This window comes from Talpa occidentalis, unplaced genomic scaffold (genome assembly GCF_014898055.3).
Source record: "Talpa occidentalis isolate TD23 unplaced genomic scaffold, MPIMG_talOcc4v2.1 talOcc4.16, whole genome shotgun sequence".
In the NCBI taxonomy this organism is placed as follows: Eukaryota; Metazoa; Chordata; class Mammalia; order Eulipotyphla; family Talpidae; genus Talpa; species Talpa occidentalis.
Genome location: NW_023601653.1, coordinates 2,974,582 through 2,993,084, shown reverse-complemented (window position 1 = coordinate 2,993,084; position 18,503 = coordinate 2,974,582). Strand labels below are relative to the sequence as shown.

At 64.0% G+C, this 18,503-nt stretch overlaps 3 protein-coding genes across 10 annotated transcripts in view; all 3 read right to left on the bottom strand.

Moving 5' to 3' along the window:
• Positions 1 to 5,030: 5,030 nt before the first annotated feature.
• LOC119247190 (cytochrome P450 2D17-like) lies at positions 5,031 to 12,487 on the bottom strand. The gene is made up of 9 exons (XM_037513436.2): positions 12,299 to 12,487; positions 11,504 to 11,675; positions 10,728 to 10,880; positions 10,496 to 10,656; positions 10,054 to 10,230; positions 9,793 to 9,934; positions 9,396 to 9,583; positions 8,827 to 8,968; positions 5,031 to 8,742 (listed from the first exon to the last, which is right to left on the bottom strand). The coding sequence occupies exons 1-9, from the start codon at positions 12,485 to 12,487 to the stop codon at positions 8,564 to 8,566; spliced, it is 1,503 nt and encodes a 500-aa protein (XP_037369333.1). The 3' UTR covers positions 5,031 to 8,563.
• LOC129146043 (zinc finger protein ZIC 5-like) lies at positions 12,483 to 17,171 on the bottom strand. The gene is made up of 4 exons (XM_054696836.1): positions 17,070 to 17,171; positions 14,308 to 14,426; positions 13,877 to 14,212; positions 12,483 to 12,938 (listed from the first exon to the last, which is right to left on the bottom strand). Exons 1-4 carry the CDS (start codon positions 17,169 to 17,171, stop codon positions 12,494 to 12,496), a joined length of 1,002 nt encoding a protein of 333 aa, XP_054552811.1. The 3' UTR covers positions 12,483 to 12,493.
• Positions 16,989 to 18,503, bottom strand: part of TCF20 (transcription factor 20) — a 140,270-nt gene continuing 138,755 nt past the window's right edge. For 7 of the 8 annotated variants that reach the window (XM_037513433.2, XM_054695999.1, XM_054695996.1 and 4 more), the window contains one exon: positions 17,172 to 17,209. Coding sequence is in view for 1 of the 8 variants with exons in the window: in XM_037513435.2 (XP_037369332.1) it covers positions 17,192 to 17,209 (18 nt within the window). In the remaining 7 variants the exon portion in view is untranslated. Of the gene's footprint in view, positions 17,210 to 18,503 lie in introns of all 8 variants that reach the window. The other variant, XM_037513435.2, reaches the window with a different exon arrangement.

The following is an 18,503-nucleotide window of genomic DNA, read 5'->3' as shown; positions in this document are numbered from 1 at the left end:
GGCTCCTCGGGGCTCACCGGGCTCCTCCGGGCACCGCTGGCCTGTCTCCACCCAGGCACCCAGACCAGGACAGGCAGGCCCTGCCACCACCCCACCTGGCCACAGCCTTGCCCTCTTTATAAAGGGAGCTGAGACTGACCTTTGCCCTGTACCCTGAAGCAAGGGTGGGGGTGACTGGGCAGCCAGAGGATCAAAAGGGGCAGGAGGGGAGAGGGTGTCCCACAGTCCCGCCCTCCTGCCAACCCGGGAGCTGACAGCTGGGGTGGCGGACAGGAAGGACCTCCACCCCCGACCCACCTCGCTCCCCTGGGCTGCGTGTCTGAGGACGAAGGCGGCGTGCTGAGACCTGTGCCGGCCACCTCTCCGGCCCCAGAACGCGCCCTCCCTGCTCAGGTCCCCTGCCTCCCCGAGGGCCCACCTGGCACGTCCCCGGCACCTGCCTGAGTATACAGGGCCCTGGCCCGGGTGAGGGGAGCGGACTCCGGGTCTGAGCGTCTCCACCTGTCCCCTTGTCCGCACACTGCACGCCGAGAGCACAGACACGCTCGTCTCACACTCACCGTCTCCAGACACCACCCGCGCGCCACCGTGGGGACTCACACACCCACACACACACACCCGCCCCCCTCCCTCACAGACACCAGCACACACACTCACACTCAAGGTACATGGCTCTCACGCACACACACACACACACACACACAGCCTGGCAGCCGGGTGGGGGGACAGTCGTTGAAGGGGCCTCTGTGGGTTGCGTCTCCTACATGGGTCCCCCTCCCCCATCCCAGCCACCTCCCCGTGACGGTCAGCAGCGCCATGGCTCCTCGGGGCTCACCGGGCTCCTCCGGGCACCGCTGGCCTGTCTCCACCCAGGCACCCGGACCAGGACAGGCAGGCCCTGTCACCACCCCACCTGGCCACAGCCTTGCCCTATTTTGCTTTGTCCATTTGTCCACTTTGTTTCCGGATACTGCCTGCGCCATCACCCGACTTGTGTCTGTACAGAAAGTCTTTATCTTTCTGCTGCCCAGTCGCTCCCACGTTACCTCAGGCCACAGGGTGAAGGCCAGGCTCAGCTCTGTTTGTAGAGGGCCTGGCAGGGCGCCAGGTGGGGTGGTGGCAGGGCCTGCCTGTCCTGGTCCGGGTCCTGGGTGGAGACAGGCCAGCGGTGCCCGGAGGAGCCTGGTGAGCCCCGAGGAGCCACGGCGCGGCTGACCGGGGACACGCTGGGGCTCCCCGCCGTGGCAGGCACTGCAGACCCGCTCTCCAGCCCTTCAGCCCAACTCCTGAAAGAACAATCCGTTGGAGAAGGAGGGGGCAGCGGCAGGGGTTCCCTCCGCTAGTCCAGACAGCCCTGGGCCGGGAGGTCATCCTCCCCTCTGGGGCCGGAGGACGCCTCCTCTGGCCGTGCCATGATGCCCCGGGGAAGGATTCCTGGCCCGGGGCTGGCGGGCCCGGCCACACTGACAGGTTCTTGAGCTGAGCTGGGTGGAGCGGGGTCTTGCTCTGAAGCGGGGAACAGTCTGGAACCGGAGCATGAGCAAGGTGGGCGCGGGGCCCCGTCGCAGGCTCCAGCCGGAAGAGCCGGACATCTCGGAGCCGGGGCGCGTCCAGGCGAGCGGGGGTGCCAGCTGCCTCTGCTCCGTCCTCATCTCCACTCCCCTTCCTGCGGCGTCTGCAAGTGTCCCCGCGGCCGGCCTCCTCTTGGGCCGCCTCCGGGTCGGCTCCGCGGTCTCCTCTGTCTGCGCGGGTCATCCTCGATCCGCAGCGGCCACAGGTTCCCCCACAGGGCGCACTTGACCTGCCTGCTGGCGGCCTGGGCCTGGGCCTGGTAGTGCTCCCCCAGCCCCCGGCCCCCGGAGCAGGAGCCAGCCCTCAGCCCTTGCCAAGGGGGCAGGCCCTCCCCGTTGGCTGCTGGGGAGTCCAGTCACCCCGTCTCTCCTTGAGTCGTCACTGGGGTTCCAGGGCAGTCTGTCTCCCTAGGACCCTCTTCCTCGCATTTCCTGCCGCCTCTTCTTCTCGGGTTCCCAAACTATTCTTGGCAGTGACCTCAAACCAAGCAACATGTCCTGCAGGGAAGCGCAGCTGAGGATCTACCTGATCACCGCCTGCAGCGCAGTGTTGAATGCAGTGGCGGGGCCTGGCGCGAGCCTGAGGCCACGATCTTCTGTGAAGCCCGGATGAACTCACAGGCTTCCGGCACTTCCCCTCCAGGATGCTGGCGAGAGCTGCAGCCGGGCCGTCTCCAGCGTCAGCGATGCTGTTATCCCGAGGTACTCAGAGCTCTTGGGTCAGCTCGCTCCACACAAATTATACTCTCTCGCAAGGCTTCGCCATGGCGGGCCTGTGCTCCTGCTCATCCGTCCGCTGCTCTCGGCCTTGCCGTGGGCGCAACAGCGGGTCCCGGCGTCACCCCCTCCTCCAGGGCGGACTCCCCTCGGGAGCCTCGGGCACTGCTGGGTGTGCCCCCGGGTGCCCTCGCCGGCAGCGGTGAGCTTGCTTGGGGAGGGAAGGCTGGCGGCCACCGCCTGCCCAGAACACACCCCGAGGGGGCGGCCGTGGCTGGCGCCGAACTCGCCCCCAGTCCCGGACCTCGCGCATTTGCTGTCTGTTGTGTGAGGCGCGCGGAGCTGACCGTTGACTTGCTGACTCCGCACACTCGGTCAATCCCGGCAGCTCCTGCTTTGAGCAGTGGGGAAGGCGGCGGGTCATGGCCCCACGTCCCTGGGGTTCCCACGTGGGAGGGTCAAGCCCTCCCTAGCGGAAAGGGTCCTACGCTCGGGTCCTGACGCTGCTCAGTCATCGCTTTCTCTTTCAGTAATCTGTCCTCTGCTTTCCGCACAAGGCATTCCCCTGTCACCTGCCGTCACCCCCGCGTGCTCCTCCCCAGGGTGTGGCAGAGACTGCAGGTCCTGCAGGTGCAAGGGGCGAGAAAGCCCCCCGCACCCCCCTGGATCATGCAGAAAAGCCAGGCTGTGCCCCTCTCCACCACCCTCCCCAAAGCGGGGCCTCGGCCAAGAGTCAGTGGATGCCCCCGCCGGTCACCAGGGCACCCACCAGCAGCGCCACCTCACAGCACATGCATGGTGGGGAAGCGGCATCGCCCGGCCCGACATCCTCCCTGGAGCAGGAGAAACCCAGCCGTCCCCTGACCTTCGCTCCGCGGGTTCCGACCTCCTCCGTGCGCGCCTGGCGGCCGGGGAACGTCTACGGCGCTGGCCCAGACGCAGACGCTTTCATTTGGTTGTCTTTACCTCGATTATTTATTTCAGCCACGTAAGTTGAGCTCCTGCCCCTGGGGGCACACGGGCCTGTCTGGTCCTCAGGCAGGGCTCTGGGCCTCCAGCGACCCTCCCGGCCCCGGCCGCCGTCTGCGCGGCCGCTCCTGCTCTGTGGGCACCTGAGGCCCCGCTGAAACCAGAAGCCACCCCTGGCTTTGGACAGCATTTTAGGCTGTGAAATTATCTGCTCTGCAAATGTCCGCTATTTGTTTGTATTATTTGCATTGCTTTACTACAAAGAATTCTCCCAGACCCCCTCCATTTTGAAATGTTCGGCGCGGTCAAGAGGAAGCCAGGCCAGTTTCTAACAGGAAGAAACTTTACTGGGCCCCGGGCGAGATTCGCCGACCCCCACAGGGAGTCTGTTGTGGGGGGAAATGCCCTTCCGTAGGGTGAGGAGAGGTGAGGCAGGACAACTGGGTTGGCAGCGGGGGAAGCAGGTTTAGGCGGAACAAGGTTGTTTCTCGTGGAGCCGAGTTGTTTTCCTCCTGTCTATGGCGTCAGTTTCGGTTTGATGGTGTCACTGGTCCTGGTGCCAGGGCCATGTTGCTATTTTCTTGGGGGCTTCCTCACTCCTGGCCCCTGCATGGACCTTTCACATTGTGTTGAAAATGGCGGCGTCTCCTTCTCTCCTATGGCCGAGCAGTATCCACGGTGGGAGGAGCTGGTCTCCGTGAGGAGCCTCCCCTCGTTGGGCACTTGCGCGCCTTCCTGGTCTGAGCCGTCAGGCGTGACAGCTGAGCACGCTGCGGAACAGACGGGTGCGGTGTTTGGTGGCTTCATGTCCACATGGTGTCCAGTGGGCTGCTGGGCCGCACAGTATTTCCATTTTTACATGTTTAAGATAAAGGCGGGGGCCTCCCTGGTGGCGCAAGCACAGCCCTGTGAAGCAATCCGCAGCTTCTGCAGCATGAGTTTGATCCCCGGCCAGCCAAGGAGCAAGCCACATGGCGCGTCAGACCTCTCCTGTCTCCCCGCTGCTCCCCTCAGCAGTGCATTTCAGTCTGCGGGTTCTGCTCCCCACTCTCTCTGGTGGATCCTCTCACCCGCTACACCTCTGGCCTACACCCCAGTTCCTGTATGCATAAATAATTTAAAAAATTTTTAAAAAATATAAGGAGACGGTCGTTTCCCCCCGTAGCTGCTTTATCACAGACATAATGTGTGTGCGTGTGTTTCTGGGATTTCAATTCTGTTCCATTGATCCGTGTATCTATTTTTGTGCCTATACAATATTGTTTCTAGCAGTGTTGCTTTAGTGTAACATTTGAGCTCAAGCAGTAGGATTCCTTCATTTTTCTCCCTTTTCCTCAGCTTTACTTTTTCAACTTGAGGTCTTTTTGGTTCCATATATAGCCTATATTTTGTATTCAATTTCTTTGGAAAATATTGTTGGCATGCTGATGGGGGGTTCCATTAAATTTATATATTATTTTCAGGGGCCTCCCTGGTGGTGCAGCGGTTGAGCGCTGGGTTGCGAAGCTGCCCGCAGCCTCTGCAGCGCTGGTTCGATCCCCGGCTGCTCCCTGGCCACCGGAGGAGGGTCCCACATGGTGTGCAGACCTCTCCTGCCGCCCGCTGCTCCCCTCAGCAGTGTCCTTCGGTCCTTCTGCCTGCTCTGCTCCCCGCTCTGGCTCGGGTGAATTCTCTCACCCTCCCGCGCTTCTGACTGTACCCAGTGCTTGTATAAATAAATAAATAAATCTTTTAAAAAAAAAAAAAAATAAATTTATATATTATTTTCAGCAAGATAGTGATTGTGATTATATTGATTCTCCCCATCCGTGAGCATGGGATTTCCTTCCATCTCCTTATGTCATTGTCTTTTAGTAACATTTTGTAATTCTCACTTTATAGGTCTCTTATCTTAGTAGATTAATTCTGAGGTATGTGATTCTCTGTGAAGCAATTATAAATGGAGGTATTCCTTAATTTCCTTTGCTTATTGTTTGTATAAAAAAGACTGTGGGTTGTTGCATGGTGATTTTGTTGCCTGCCATTTTGTTGTGTGCATCTAATAGCTTGTTTCCAAAAGCTTTTTGGCCAAGTATTTAAGATTTTCTGTATGTCATCTGCGATTCATGATCATTCCCTTCTTTCCTGATTTAGAGTCCCTTTATGTCCTGTCAGTGTCTGAATGCTTTAGCCACGTCTCTAATGTTAAAAAGCAATGACAGTGGACATCTTTATCTTGTTCCTAAATAAAAGGGAAAGCTTTTGGTTTTTCACCATTAAGTATTATTTGGTTGTTCTTTTTTGGTAATATATGGCCTTTAATATATTGAGATATTGAGATAGGTCTCCATATTCACATATTATTTAGTGGTTTTAAGGTAAAGGGTGTTGAATCTTATCAAATGCTTGCTCTGTATCAATTGATATCATATAATTTTTTTTTTTTGTGGGACCCTTGCCGGCGGCCCAGCGCTCAACTGCTGCCCCACCAGGGGTGGCCGGATATCATATAATTTTTATCTGTATTTTGTTGATGTATTACATTGATTGATTTATGTATATTGAACAATTATTGCATACCTGGGATTAATTCCACTTGACCTTTGTGATAAATCATTAATTGTAATTGGCTAGCATTTGTTGAATTTCTCCATCAGCGTTCCTGAAGGATATTGGTCTATAATTTTTTTTAAAGATTTATTTATTTATGCATACAAGAGCTGGGGTTTAGATCAGAGGTGCTGGTGGGGGTGGGAGGTCAGAGGATTCACCAGAGACAGAGCGGGGAACAGGACAGGTGGACTGACTGAAACACACGGCTGAGGGGAGCAGCGGGGAGACAGGAGAGATCTGCTGCGCCATGTGGGTTGCTCCCTGGCAGGGGATAACCCAGGCCTCAGAGGCTGGCAATAGCTTGATAGCGCTGAGACTTTACCCCCACGCACCAGGGAGGCGTTCAACTTATTTGTTACCTCGAGTGCCCTTTGTCATATTCTGCAGTTGTATTCTGTTTACTTTCTCTTTTTTCCCCAGCAGTTGTGGCATATTCTACTTTCACATTTAAAATTTTTATAGACAGGGATAAACTGTCAGATTGTTTTCTGGCATCCGTGGGAGTATCAGACAATTGGCATGGGCGAGGGCACAGGATAAATGAGGACTGGGGCAGGAGGGCACCGACGGGCCCTCTCTGGTGTCAGGGAGTCAGTCCCCCTCCCGGGCCTGGGTACCAGAGTTGTAGTGGGTGCTCAGGGGCCCCTCTGCATGCCATCTCTCGGTCTTATCGGCTCGTAGTCTAGTGCCCACTTCCATGCTAGGCGATCTTTGACCACTAGATGCAAGGCTGGGCAAGGGCTCCAGCTGGAATGAGGTCACAGCCTGCGAGCTTATCCTCTCCAGCCCTGCCCTGGGTGCCCTTTGGCATAACAGGGGCGAACTCCACGCTGTGAGCGCGCTCCTTTGTTTTGGTTTGTCCTGGGATGGGCAGGGCAGGGGTTCTGAATAGCCAAGCCTCATAGCAGTGGCACCAACGCAGGCTGTAGCTGCTCAGTATTGGGCCTCGGGATGCACCAGTTTCCTTGTTTTGCACACGGATTCCTAAAGCTCTCGGCAGTGCAACCTCTGGCCTACGCGCCGAGTCTGCAGGCCCCCTTACCAGTGCAGCGCTGGGCATGAGAACCCCTGTATTGGCGTGTGTCTGAGCCTGCACAGCGGCCAGCCCCTCTCTGTGGGCTATGCTGCCCCTGAATCGCTACAAACACTTTCACTTAGTATTTCCGGCTCCTCCTGCCAGAGGCTTGGTCCTGGCGTGAGCTCCGCTTCTGTCCCTCCCTCGGGGCCTTGGCTGTGTCTGCTGCGATCTAGCGGGGATCACTTTGCCACCATGGTGCAAACTCTAAGCACATAACCCTCGGGTTCCTCCTTTTCTTCCTTCCAGCCCCCACTTCTATTAAACCTGTCCTGGCCTCCACGCTGGGGAGACACATTGGAGCTTTGCCTTCTCTCTCCCGGCAGGGTCGTCAGGGGAGAACATTCACTTTCTTTCCTCAAGAGCTGGCTCCCTAGTGCTTCGTTTCTACCCAGGTCAGGCAGCAAACTGTTGCTTGGAAATAATTTCTTGCCATGGTCCTGCACAGAGACAGAAAACGCCGAGAAACTGCACTTCGTGAACATGAACGGCTACCGGACAGCAGAGGACGAGAGGCCCCAGAGAGGGAGAGCCGGCAAATCACGTCTCTGAGAAGAGCCAGACCCAACTTGCGTACGAAACGCCAGACAGTCAGGGAACAAAACACACGCCCCAAAAAGTCACAGAAGGAAACACCCCCCATCCGTTTTGTACTGACGGGCTTCACGTCTACACGAGGAGACGTTGCTCCGAGACCAGGGGCGGGCGGCAGCGCAGGCTCGGCGTTCTCGGGCCACCCCAGACGCCCCGGAGCACGGCTGCGGGCAACGGACAGAGCCCCGCGGTGCCGCGTGGTCCGGAGCCCTGGACCTTTACCGGACCGCTGGGGGGATGGACCGGACACGGCTCCCGCGGGTGCCGCGCGGAGCTTCCTCAACACTTCATCCAAATGGGACGACGCACCGTCCTGCGCCGGGGACCGGGACCCGTGGTTGGCGGCACGGTGACCCCCGCCCGGCCCGGTTTGGGATGATCCGTCCGGCCCCATCCCATGATGACACAACAAGGCCGGCGAGTCAGCCCGGGGCGCTGGCACCAGGAGCCGCACCCCACAAACCATGACCTCTCCAGGGCGCTTCCTGGAGAGCAATGGCCTCTGCGGTAGGAGGTCACCGCCGCCGGGCTAGGTGCTGACCCCACGTCGCTCTGGGGCCGATGCGAGCCTCGGCCTGGTCGAGCCCGGCCACCCCCTGTCCCTGAGACCGACGCCCCGACATCAGCCTGCTGAGCGTGACCTGCGGGGGATCCCACATCTGGGGAGTTCTGGGGACTCTGCCACAGCCCCTCACACCCAAGGCGTCCGTGTCCACTCCCTCGGTCCCTCCAGTCCTCTGCTCTGCCTGACTCCCGGGGAAGACTCCTGCGTGGACTCGTGAGCCGCCAGGACAGCCGCGCCGGCCTCCACGTGACGGGGCAGAGAGTGACAGCGGCCCGGGCTCAGGTGGCCACCCCGGAACATGAACGCAAAGGTCAGGACAGACGCAAGCGGCAGGGGTGGGCTGGCTGGGGAGGCTGCGGAGGCCCCGTGACTCCAGGATGAGGGGGTGCGGGCCCGCCAGGTCAGGCCGGAGCCACAGGCTGGTTTATTGTACAGCGGGGTTCCCGGCACAGAAGTGGGGTGGGGGCTGGCTGCCCCCCGCTAGCGGGGCACTGCGCACAGCTGATAGGGGGCGGGGGTGACCAGCATGGCAAAGACCCCACGGTCGCTGGGCGGGGGCTGCCCCGCAGGCACGGAGAAGCTGAAGCGCTGCAGGAGGCAGGTGAAGAAGAGGAAGAGCTCCATGCGGGCCAGCGGCTCCCCGAGGCACGAGCGGCGGCCTGTGGCGGGATGGGGCAGGTGAGCCGAGAGGGGACCCCCCACCTCCCGAGTCCCTCGGCCGGCCGGCCGGGCTCCCCGGGCACCTGCTGAGAAGGGCATGAAGGCCTCCTGCCTCACGAAGCGGCCCTGGGCGTCCAGGAAGTGCTCGGGGTGGAAGCGGTGCGGCCTCTTCCAGATGGTCTCGTCCTTCAGCACCGAGGACAGGTTGGGGAAGAGCGTTGTCCCCTGGGGGAGAGGCCCGGCATGGGTGTGCTCTGGGCTGGGGGAGCCAGATACCCCACCCCACCCCCGCCAAATACCCCGGGCACAGAGCTGCTTCCTGGTCACTACACCTGGCACTCCAGGAAACTTCTGGAAGCTCCATGTCTCCTTGACACAGCTGGTGAGCAGCCTGCCCCCAGAGGCGTCCTTGCCACCTGTCCTGCGTGCCGGGGCTCCCCCACACTGGCAGCTTCAGCTTGTCTCCCCACCCGACCGGGGCTGGGTGTGGACAGGGCAGGCCCCGCCTCTGCTCTCATCCCCACCAGGCTGCACACCGGGTCCGCTGGAATTTCTGACTGGGCGGCTCGGGAGCAGTCCAGGTGCCGCCTGGCCACCCGCCAGCAGCCAGCAGGGACAGGAGGTGCAATCGGGGAGGAGAGCGCAGGCCTACCTTGGGGATGAGGAAGCCCTGCACTTCGATGTCTCGGGAAGTCATGTGGGGCACGCCCAGAGGGATGATGTCCCCGAATCGCTGCACCTCGTGGACCACGGCCATGGTGAAGGGCATGCGGGCCTGGTCCGCCATCTCTGGTCGCCGCCCCTGCCCGATCACCTCATCGATCTCCTCTTGGACTCTGCCTGGACAGACAAGCGTCCCCACAGTTGTGAGCACCCGGCACAGGCCCACGCCCACCTCCTCCTGACCCCAGACAGGGGACTGGGCCCACGGGGACCGGTTAAGCTGTGGGCCTCTGATCAGAACTCCCGGAGGCCGAACCAAGGTGGGGGCATAGATGCTCCCACTACCATGCATCACCCCGTTCCCCAGGGCCCCAGGCCGGGCTCACGCTGCACATCGGGGTGCAGGATCATGAGCAGGAGGGCCCAGGCCAGTGTGGTCGAGGTGGTCACCATCCCGGCAAAAAACAGATCAGACACCACCATGCGCATGTTCTCCTCATTGAAGCTGCTCTCCGGGTTCCCCTTGGCCTGGATGGTGCAGAGAGGGTGGGCTCAGGGCTGGGGTAGGAGACCCCAAATATTTCCAGCTCTCCCCTACCATTTCAGAGCCTGATCACCGGGCGTTGGGCCCACAACCCACACCTCACCTTCTCCACCTGGTCCAGGAAGGCGTCGGCCAGGTCTCGGGGCGGCTGGTCTGGGCTGCGGCTCAGCCTGTGCTCAGTGAGCAGCTCGCCCAGGGTGCTCATGAAGAGCTTCGGTCCTTCCAGTATCTTGGCCGCGAGCCCGGGGATGCGCAGGAGCACCGGCATGGAGTTCAGCAGCTGTGGGGCCAGGGTTGGGGTCCTGCTGCACCATGAGCCCCGCTGCCTCCAGGTCACCCACCGTCCACCTGTTCCCCCAAGTGCCCTTCCCGGCCCTCTTTCCTGGGCCAGAGCTGTCAGGACAGACCTAAACTCTGAACTGTTTGGGCTGCCAACGTTCCTGTTCCGCCTCGTGTGCACAAATGCTCTTCCAGGTGTAACTAGCTCGGGCCCAGGAGTCCTGGGGCGCGCCTGTCCCCCCGCCGGGCTGGCCCCCCGCCCGCACCTGCTGGAGGAGAATGTTGTCGTCCCTCAGGGCCGTCTCCATCATGTTCACGATTCTCATGAAGCTCGGGTCGTCGTACTGGAAGCGGCGCCCGAAGATGAGCGAGGCGATCACGTTGCCCACCGCTTTATCCAGGAGCAAGTGGGGGCTGAAGGGGCGCCCTGGGGGGGCAGTGAGGTCAGGGGGGCCTCCTCCCGCGCCCGGCCCCCCCCTCGCCGCCCCCAGCTCTCACCCGCCTGCTCGGCGATGGCGGCGCAGAGGCAGGTGGCCTCCTCGGTCACCCACTGCTCCAGGGACTTCTTGCCCAGGCCGAAGTCGCGCAGGGTGGACACGGAGAAGCGCCGCTGCTCCCGCCACGCGTGCCCGTAGCGCGCCTGGACCACCCCTGGGGCGGGGAGGGGCGGGGCTGAGCGCTGGCCCCGCCCCCCGTGCGCTGTTGCCCCGCCTCATCCCTCTTCCCCCCCCCCCCGACCCCCCACGTGCCCAATTGGCCGAGGTCCCAGCCCGCCCCGCCCCTTCGGTCCAGGCCCCACCCCTTTCCTCCCAGCCCGCCCCGCCCACTCGGCCCCTCCCCTTTCCGTCCAGGCCCCGCCCACGCCAGCCCCGCCTCACAGCTCGCGCGCGCTTGGGTCTCCCCTTCGCGCACACCCCCCCCTGTCCCCAGGCTGGGCTCAGGCTGCACATCGGGGTGCAGGATCGTGAGCAGGAGGGCGCAGGCCAGTGTGGTCGCGGCGGTCACCATCCCGGCAACAAGCTGATCAGGAGGCCGCGCCCGCCCCTCTGCTCTTTCCCGACCCCCTGAATCCTGGGGCGCAGGAAGAGCCCCCAGTGACCTCGGGCACCGCCCACACAGGCTCCGCCCGCGCCGTCAGCCCCGCCCACCCCGCGATAGGGCCGGCCCCGCCGATCCTCCCCGAAGCCCGCTGGGCCGCAGCAGACGCTCCCGCCGGGACTGTCGCGGCCTCCACTTGGGCCCACGGGGTCCGCCGCGCTGCCCCCTCCGCTTGCCTTGGGCGCGCGGCCCGAAGCCCAGGTGCTCGAACAAGTGCACAGGTGGGCGGTCGGAGGAGCCCTCTCCGCGGTCCACCAGCGCCTCTCGCACGGCCGCGAATCCGTTGACGACCACCACGGGCGTCCAGCCCAGCTGCAGGCTGAACACGTCGCCGAAGCGGCCCCGAAGCTGCAGCCGAGGGTCGTGGGGTCAGGCAGGCCTGAGCCCGCCTGCTCTAGTCCCGGTCTCCTCGTCCCGGGGCTCCCCGGTTTGCCTAGACAGGGGGTGCGTGGGCTGCATCTGAACCCCAAGCCTGGGATCGCATCCCGCGTGGTGCATCCCTCCTCCAGCTGGGGCTGGTCACCGGCGCGCACCGGCTGCAGGCCAGGGTCGGCGAGCGGGGCCTGCGCCCATGTTACAGGTGAAGCAAGCGAGGGCCGCAGGATGAGCAGCGAGGAGCAAGAACCCCCCGGGCGCACAGTCTGAACCCGTCACGGCACTTCTCTCCCCTGCCGTCACAGGTGCTGAAGCGGGGCGTCCTCTCCCCATTCTCTTGTCCTCGCCCCCGACAGAGTCCAAGAGACCCGACTCACACCACGCCAGCCTGGCCAGCTGGGGAGTCCACCCCACGCCGGCCTTTGCCCTCTCTGACCTTCCTTGGAAAACTGCGCGTGTCCTTGAGCCCTCACCAGGGCCCGCCCCCCGGGGCCTCGGCCTCTGCCGCCCCTGTGGGCCCAGTCCTTGTCCAGCCCGCGGCCTCTCCCCACCCGGGCCTGGCCCTCGTGAGGCCCCAGGACGCGCCCCCTCCTCACCCGGCTCATGGAGTACGGCACGTTATTGAAGTCGAGCTGCAGCAGGTTGCCCAGCCCCGGCACAGGCGTGGGGCCTGGCGGGTAGCGGCTGGCCCAGCGAGCTCGCCGGTGCATGAGGTCCACGAGGAGCAGGAACACGGCCACGGCCACGGCCAGGAGCCCCAGCGTGTCCCCGGTCAGCAGCGCCATGGCTCCTCAGGGCTCACCGGGCTCCTCCGGGCACCGCTGGCCTGTCTCCACCCAGGCACCGGGACCAGGACAGGCAGGCCCTGCCACCACCCCACCTGGCGCCCTGCCAGGCCCTCTATAAACGGAGCTGAGCCTGGACTTTGCTCTGAGCCAACGGTGGGGCTGACTGGCAGCCAGATGATGAAAAAGGGGCCTGGAGGCGCAGGGTGTCCCACAGTCCTGCCCACGAGCTCGTAGGTGGGGATAGGAGTGGGGGAAAGAGGCAAGTCCCCCCCCCAGGTCACTCACCCCACTCTCCTGGCCTGTGTGCTCAGAGAAGGGGTGTTCAGACTTGACCTGGCCCCAACCTCCCGCCAGGCTCGTGGACCCGAAAGTGGCTTTACCCTTGTCCCCAGAAAACAGCCCTGTCCGGCATCGGTCTCCCGCCTCCTCTGCTGGCTCGGCCTGGTCACTGCAGGGGGCGACAGTGATGGAGGCTTGGGCGTGGGCAGAGCTCCTGGCGTCCCCTCACCTCCCAGCGTCACTGACTCCCTGATGCAGCTCCGCAGCCCAGTCCACCGACACCCAGGACGGCCCGCTCGGGAATGCTGACGCTACGTTCATCCCGCGCCACAGACTGCGCCCCTCAGCAGCCGCAGCACTGGTCCTCCGCCCCCCGACTCTCCCGGGGCTGCAGGTGCGGATGCCCCCCTGGCTGCTGGCCTTGCCACCGGGCCGACCTGGTCCTGGCAAGGATGACTCTGGGGGTGGGGGCAGTAGGGCGGTTTAGGCCCTGGCACCCTGATACCCTCCTAGGGTTGCTGCAGATTGGCCTTGGGCTCCCCGGACCCCGGGCGGGATCTCATGGCTGTGAGGAGACTCAGCCGGGTGGGGCTGGGGGCTCTCCCTTGGCTGAGCAGCCGTCAGCTCGTCAGCTCGGCCGTGGGTGTCTGACCTCAGAGCAGCGGCTGCCGCCTCCTCTGACCATTTGCGCTTGAACATCAGCCCCTCAAACTCTGGAAGGCGAGGGGCTGGGAATCAAGCGGGGAGCATGTCCTTTCCTGTGCCCTCCTGGTCCGGCTGAGGACCACAAAGAGGGGATTCTGGACCTCCCCGCCTCCTAGGCTGGGGTCCCCTGCTCCAGCCCCCTCCCTTCAGCCTCTGTGGTCCTTAAGGCCAGCGGCCTCCCTGCAGCCACACCAGCCAGCGCCGCCTCCCGCCTAGAGCCGTGCCTGTCCCACTGTCCCTCTCACTCGGCCTCTTGCTCCCGCCAAGCAGGGGGCTGACCGCACCATGAAGGGCAGGGTCGCGGCCACTGGCCTCACACCCACCTGCAGCTGGACGGGGGGATCGGAGGCAGAGTCTTCCTCCCCGAAGGGGATGGGAACTCTGAAGCCAAAACCCACTCACACGGGAAGGTGCGGGCCGAGGGCGGACGGCCCGTCCCCAGCCTGCGCAGCCCGGGCGGGAGACAAGCTCTCATTCTGAAGACAGCTGGAGCATCTCCTGTCCTGGCCCTTCCTGCAGCTGGCCTTGGCCCCGGGATGGGCGTGGCCTGGGCCTGGGTGGGGGGACCCCTGGGCCCTGCCCCAGGGCACTCCCAGGCCAGGCCAGCAGTGAGGAGAGTGCTTTGGGGGTCCGGAGCCGCTGACCCCGGCTGGGGCAGGGCTGGCAGTTAAGATGGCCTGGCCTGGCCTGTGCAGGCGGTAACGCGGGCAGAGGGGGAGGCAGCTGGACACTCTGGCTCTGCAAGAATCCGGGGAAGACGGGATTCTGGGGTCCCTGGGAAGCAGGGAGACCAGTTTTGAGGCCACTCCACAGACCGGGAAGGCAAGACCCACCGGCACGCGAGGGACTTCCAGGACCAGCCTGCGGCCTCTCCCCGGGCCTGAGCCCAAGCTCCTTCCCGGCCGGCGGCGACTTCGGCCCCAGAACGGCCGGGGGCCGGGGCTGCGGGCGGCTGGCGGGAGGGTGTGCGTTTTCGTCAGGGCCGTGACCCGTGCCTTGGAAAGGTGACGCGCACCCCAAGGAGTGCGGCCGGGGGCGCCGACAGCCGGTCCTCCAGGCCGCGGCCTCGCCAGCGCGGGGAGCGGCTCGGCCGGCGCTGCGCACCGCGGCCCCGGCGCCCGGCTCGGCGGGCGGAGTCTCGGCAGCGCCGGGCCCGGCTCAAAGTTCGCCCCGCGCCGCCCGCGCGGCGCCGCCCCCCGGGCCAGCGGCCGAGCGTCCCCCCGAGACGCTCAGGCCCCGCGGGCTCGTCCGGCGCGGCCGCCGGGGCTGCGGGGGCGCCCCGAGGGGTCCCGGCCACCGCCCCCAGACCCGCGTCCGCGCGGCCCCGCCAAGATGGCGGACGAGCGCCCCGGCGGGCTCCCGGGCCCCCCAAGGCGCGGGGCGGCCCCCGCGGGGGCGCCGGGAAAGGGCGCGCCCGCCCGGCCCGACCCCCCCGGGCCCCCCGCGGCCCCCCGGAGGAAGCCCCCGCCCGCGCCCCCGGGACGGGCCCGGCCCCCGCAGCCCCGGGGGGCGCGGCGCCGCGGGCCTCACCTGCTCGCTCGGCCGCGGGCACCGCGACGGGGCCGGGGCCGGGGCCGGCGGGGGCCGGCGGGGCGGGCGCGGGGGCGCCGGGGCGGGGCGGGGCCTAGGCCGGGCCGAGGAGCGGTCGGAGCCGGGAGGCGGCGCTCGGGCCCGCCGGCTTCGTGCTCTTGGGTTAACCACACTTCCCGGGGGCAGGGGCCGGTCCGCGGTCAGGCCGGGGCTCCCCCGCCCGGGGCTCCCTGCAGGCGGCGCCAGAGCGGGGGCGTCTCCCGCCGAGTGGACCCCGGGGCCGCGCCCGCCTTCCCGAAGGGGCGAGCTGGGCGCGCGGGGCCAGCCTGCCGGGCGCGGCGCGGACGCCCGAGGGGGAGCCTCGCGCCACGCTGCGGCCCCAGCCCCGCGCAGTGGGGGGCTGTGCACGTGCGGGCGGGGGGCACAGGCCTCGTTCCTTCTGCTCCCCACTAAAGTTGCTCCAAAAAACCAGAAAGCCCCTCAACATTCCACGAAGTCAGAAGCAGCAGGCGCTGGAGGGCACGCGGGCTGCCGCCGTCTCCTGCTGTCCACGGACAGCCACGCCCGAGCGGCCACTCCCGAGGCCAGCGCGGGCCCGCGCCCCCTTCTGCACCCCAGCAAGCCGGGGCGGCGGGGGGAGACGGCACGTCCCGGACACACTTGCTGGCGGGGAAAGATTTTCCTCCAGACTTTTTCCGGGTTGTGCGGCGGCGCCCTCGCCGCCCGGACCGTCCCTGTCGCTGACCCGGTGTGGGCGCCAAGGGGGGGGAAGGGGCCCCGCGGGAGGAGGGGGCCGCGCTGCCGGCTTCTCCCGGCTCCACGTCCCTGCCGGCCTTTCTGTCCCTGCGAGTCCACTAGCGCCGCCTTGTGGTTTCACAACCGTTAAAGTCAGGGGTGACGGGCAACACGGCCTCCCCTGGCGGAGGGGACCCGCCGCCGCCGCCCAGGCCCTGCGCCACGGGCCGCGCTGGGCCGGCACCGCCAGGCCGGGGGTCTGTGGGGGGCAGAGCCAAGCCACCGGGGGGGGGGGGGGGGGGGGGCTCGGGGCGGGGAGGGCCGCGCGCACGTCACACTTCACGGAAAAGGAAACAAGGTTAAAATGAAGTTTATTATTTTTTTGAATTTTTTTTTTTTTTAAATAAAACTGTTTGTGAAACAGCTATTTTCTCCCCATGGCCGAGTGACCCGTGAAAGATGCACTAACCCCTTCTTAAGGCCTTAACAAGATTTTTTTGTACTTTTTCTTCTTTTTTTAAAACTCAGATATTTAAAAATTATACAATTTACAAACAAAACAGCACAACATAAAGAATCCTGTGGCGAGGGGCTGCTCCGCAGACAGGCCCCCCTTTCCTTACAAAAACGAAAGCGAAAAGAAAAAGGGCCCCCCCGGGGCACCCCTGGCGCCCTCACCCACCCGCCCGCCCCCCTCCAGCTCGGACTCCCGCCCACCCGGCGGGGGACTCGGGGCGCTCACCGGCCGGTCACCCGGGACACAGCTGTGGCCTTGGGGCATCTGCCAATTTCATCTCCCCCAAAAGATAAAAATTTAAAAAATAATAAATAAATAGTGTTTCTGGAAATGAAAAAAATTTATTTGTGTTGAAACATCATCCTCTCACGCCGGGCAACATGGAGTCCCCCCCTCCCCAAGCACCCCACTTGTGACAAACCGACCACGACCAGGGCCGCTCGGTGGGGCAGCGGCCGGCCGGGCACCGGCAGGGGCAGGGAGCCGAGCTCCAGGCCGCCGCCACGCGCGTCCTCAGGAGATGAGTGTGTTCCTTCAGTTTCGTATTCAGATTTCACTGCTGCGGGAGCGAATTTGGAATTCTCCACCGGGTCATTTTAAAATAGAATCAAAAGGGATAGCGCACCTTTCATTAGACAAAGTCTTTCCAGACTAAAAATAGATTTATAATATATATATTTTTATCCCTCCCTGTCATTCCCCCCACCCTTTCCCGTCTCCCCTCCCCTCCCCCCTCCCCCCACATTGTCACTATGGAGATTGTGTCCATGGAAACAGCCATCCCGACTTCTTGGGTCTCTGCTGTGGTGTCACCGGGTTGAGTGTGATGTAAGAACTTAGGAAGGAGGCGCTGGCGTGGGCAGGCACGGCGGGGGCGGGCGGGGGCGGCTGCTCAGTAGGACGATCCCATTCCATCGCGAGTGTCCACCACCTTCTCATCTCCACAGTCTCACCTGCAAGACAGGGCACACGTGGGTGCCGGGCAGCCCCGCCGGTCCTAGGGCCGGCTCCCGGCCCCCGCGGGCGCTGGGAGGACTCCCAGGCAGCAGCCCCCTCTTGGGGGGGGGGATGGGGTGGCTCCGGGCCAGGTCTCACGCCTGCCTGCCCCCAGCACATGGAGGGACAAGAGCTGGGCAGGGCTGCGGGACGGGGACGGGCCGCGCTCCCAGGAAGCCTGGCACAGGGCCCCGCCCCAGCGGCTGCCTAGTCAAGCTGTGAGAACCGTCACGACCCCCTCACAGGAACCCCCCACTGCAGCTTCAAGCTGATAACCCGCTCTGCACCCTAACGCTCCTCCGGGGAGCCGGGGAGAGAGCAACCACAGCTGTCCTCGGGCGCGCCCTCCAGGCTCTCCAGGTGGCCCCTGCCTCCAGCATCTCCTCTTCCGGACCTGGAAGATGTCCTAGCAGCCCATGTGGAGGCTGTAGCAGGGGCCTCCTCGATGCTTCCTGGTCATCACGTGGGCAGTCTCAGGGAGACGGCGTTTCCAAGGAATTAAGTTCAAAGAGAATAAACTAGAAGCCCAGGGCGGCGGCGGCAGCCTCGCCTGCACTGGCTTTCTGGGGAGCTGGTGTGTTGGGTCTCCTCGCCAACAGACGTACCTCAGAAAACCGACTAACAGGCAAGATAAAGGCTGCTGTGTGCTGCTGAGCTGAGGCCATTGGCAACACACACCTCCCGCCCGTGCCCAGGCGACCGCCCTCACTGCTCAGCAGAAAACACACCTCTGTAGGAAGGCGCTTGGCAGAAACAGCAGAATGAGGTCGCTCACTCACTGGCCTGTACAGGCAGAGCCCACCTGGGGACGTGGCCAGTGGCCGGCCTGTCCTGGGGGTGGAGGCCCTAGTGCCGGCTTAGGCCCCGCACCCCTCACAGGGAGACCCACCACAGCCACACTTTGCTGCTGAGGCTCAGGCTGCCAGTGTGAAGGGGACAGCGGCCTTCTGACCACCTCCCCCCCTGCCCCCCAGCAAGCCAAGACTCTCTGCCAAGGTGCTGACAGGGTGGGGAGCATGGAGGGCCTCAGGCAGCACCAGACAGTCCCCAGGGTGCAGAGGCCAGAGGCCCCGCAGCACTGTGCTCTGAGGGAGCCCTAGGGCAGTCCCCCACCCCTGCCGTGTTCAGCAGTCTCCGGTCTGCATCCCCATCAGACTGCTCTGAGCACACGATCCCTGGATGTAACGGGACCCGAACTTCTCTGAGATATAAAAACTACTGAGTTATGGAACTCTAAAAACTACTCCTCAG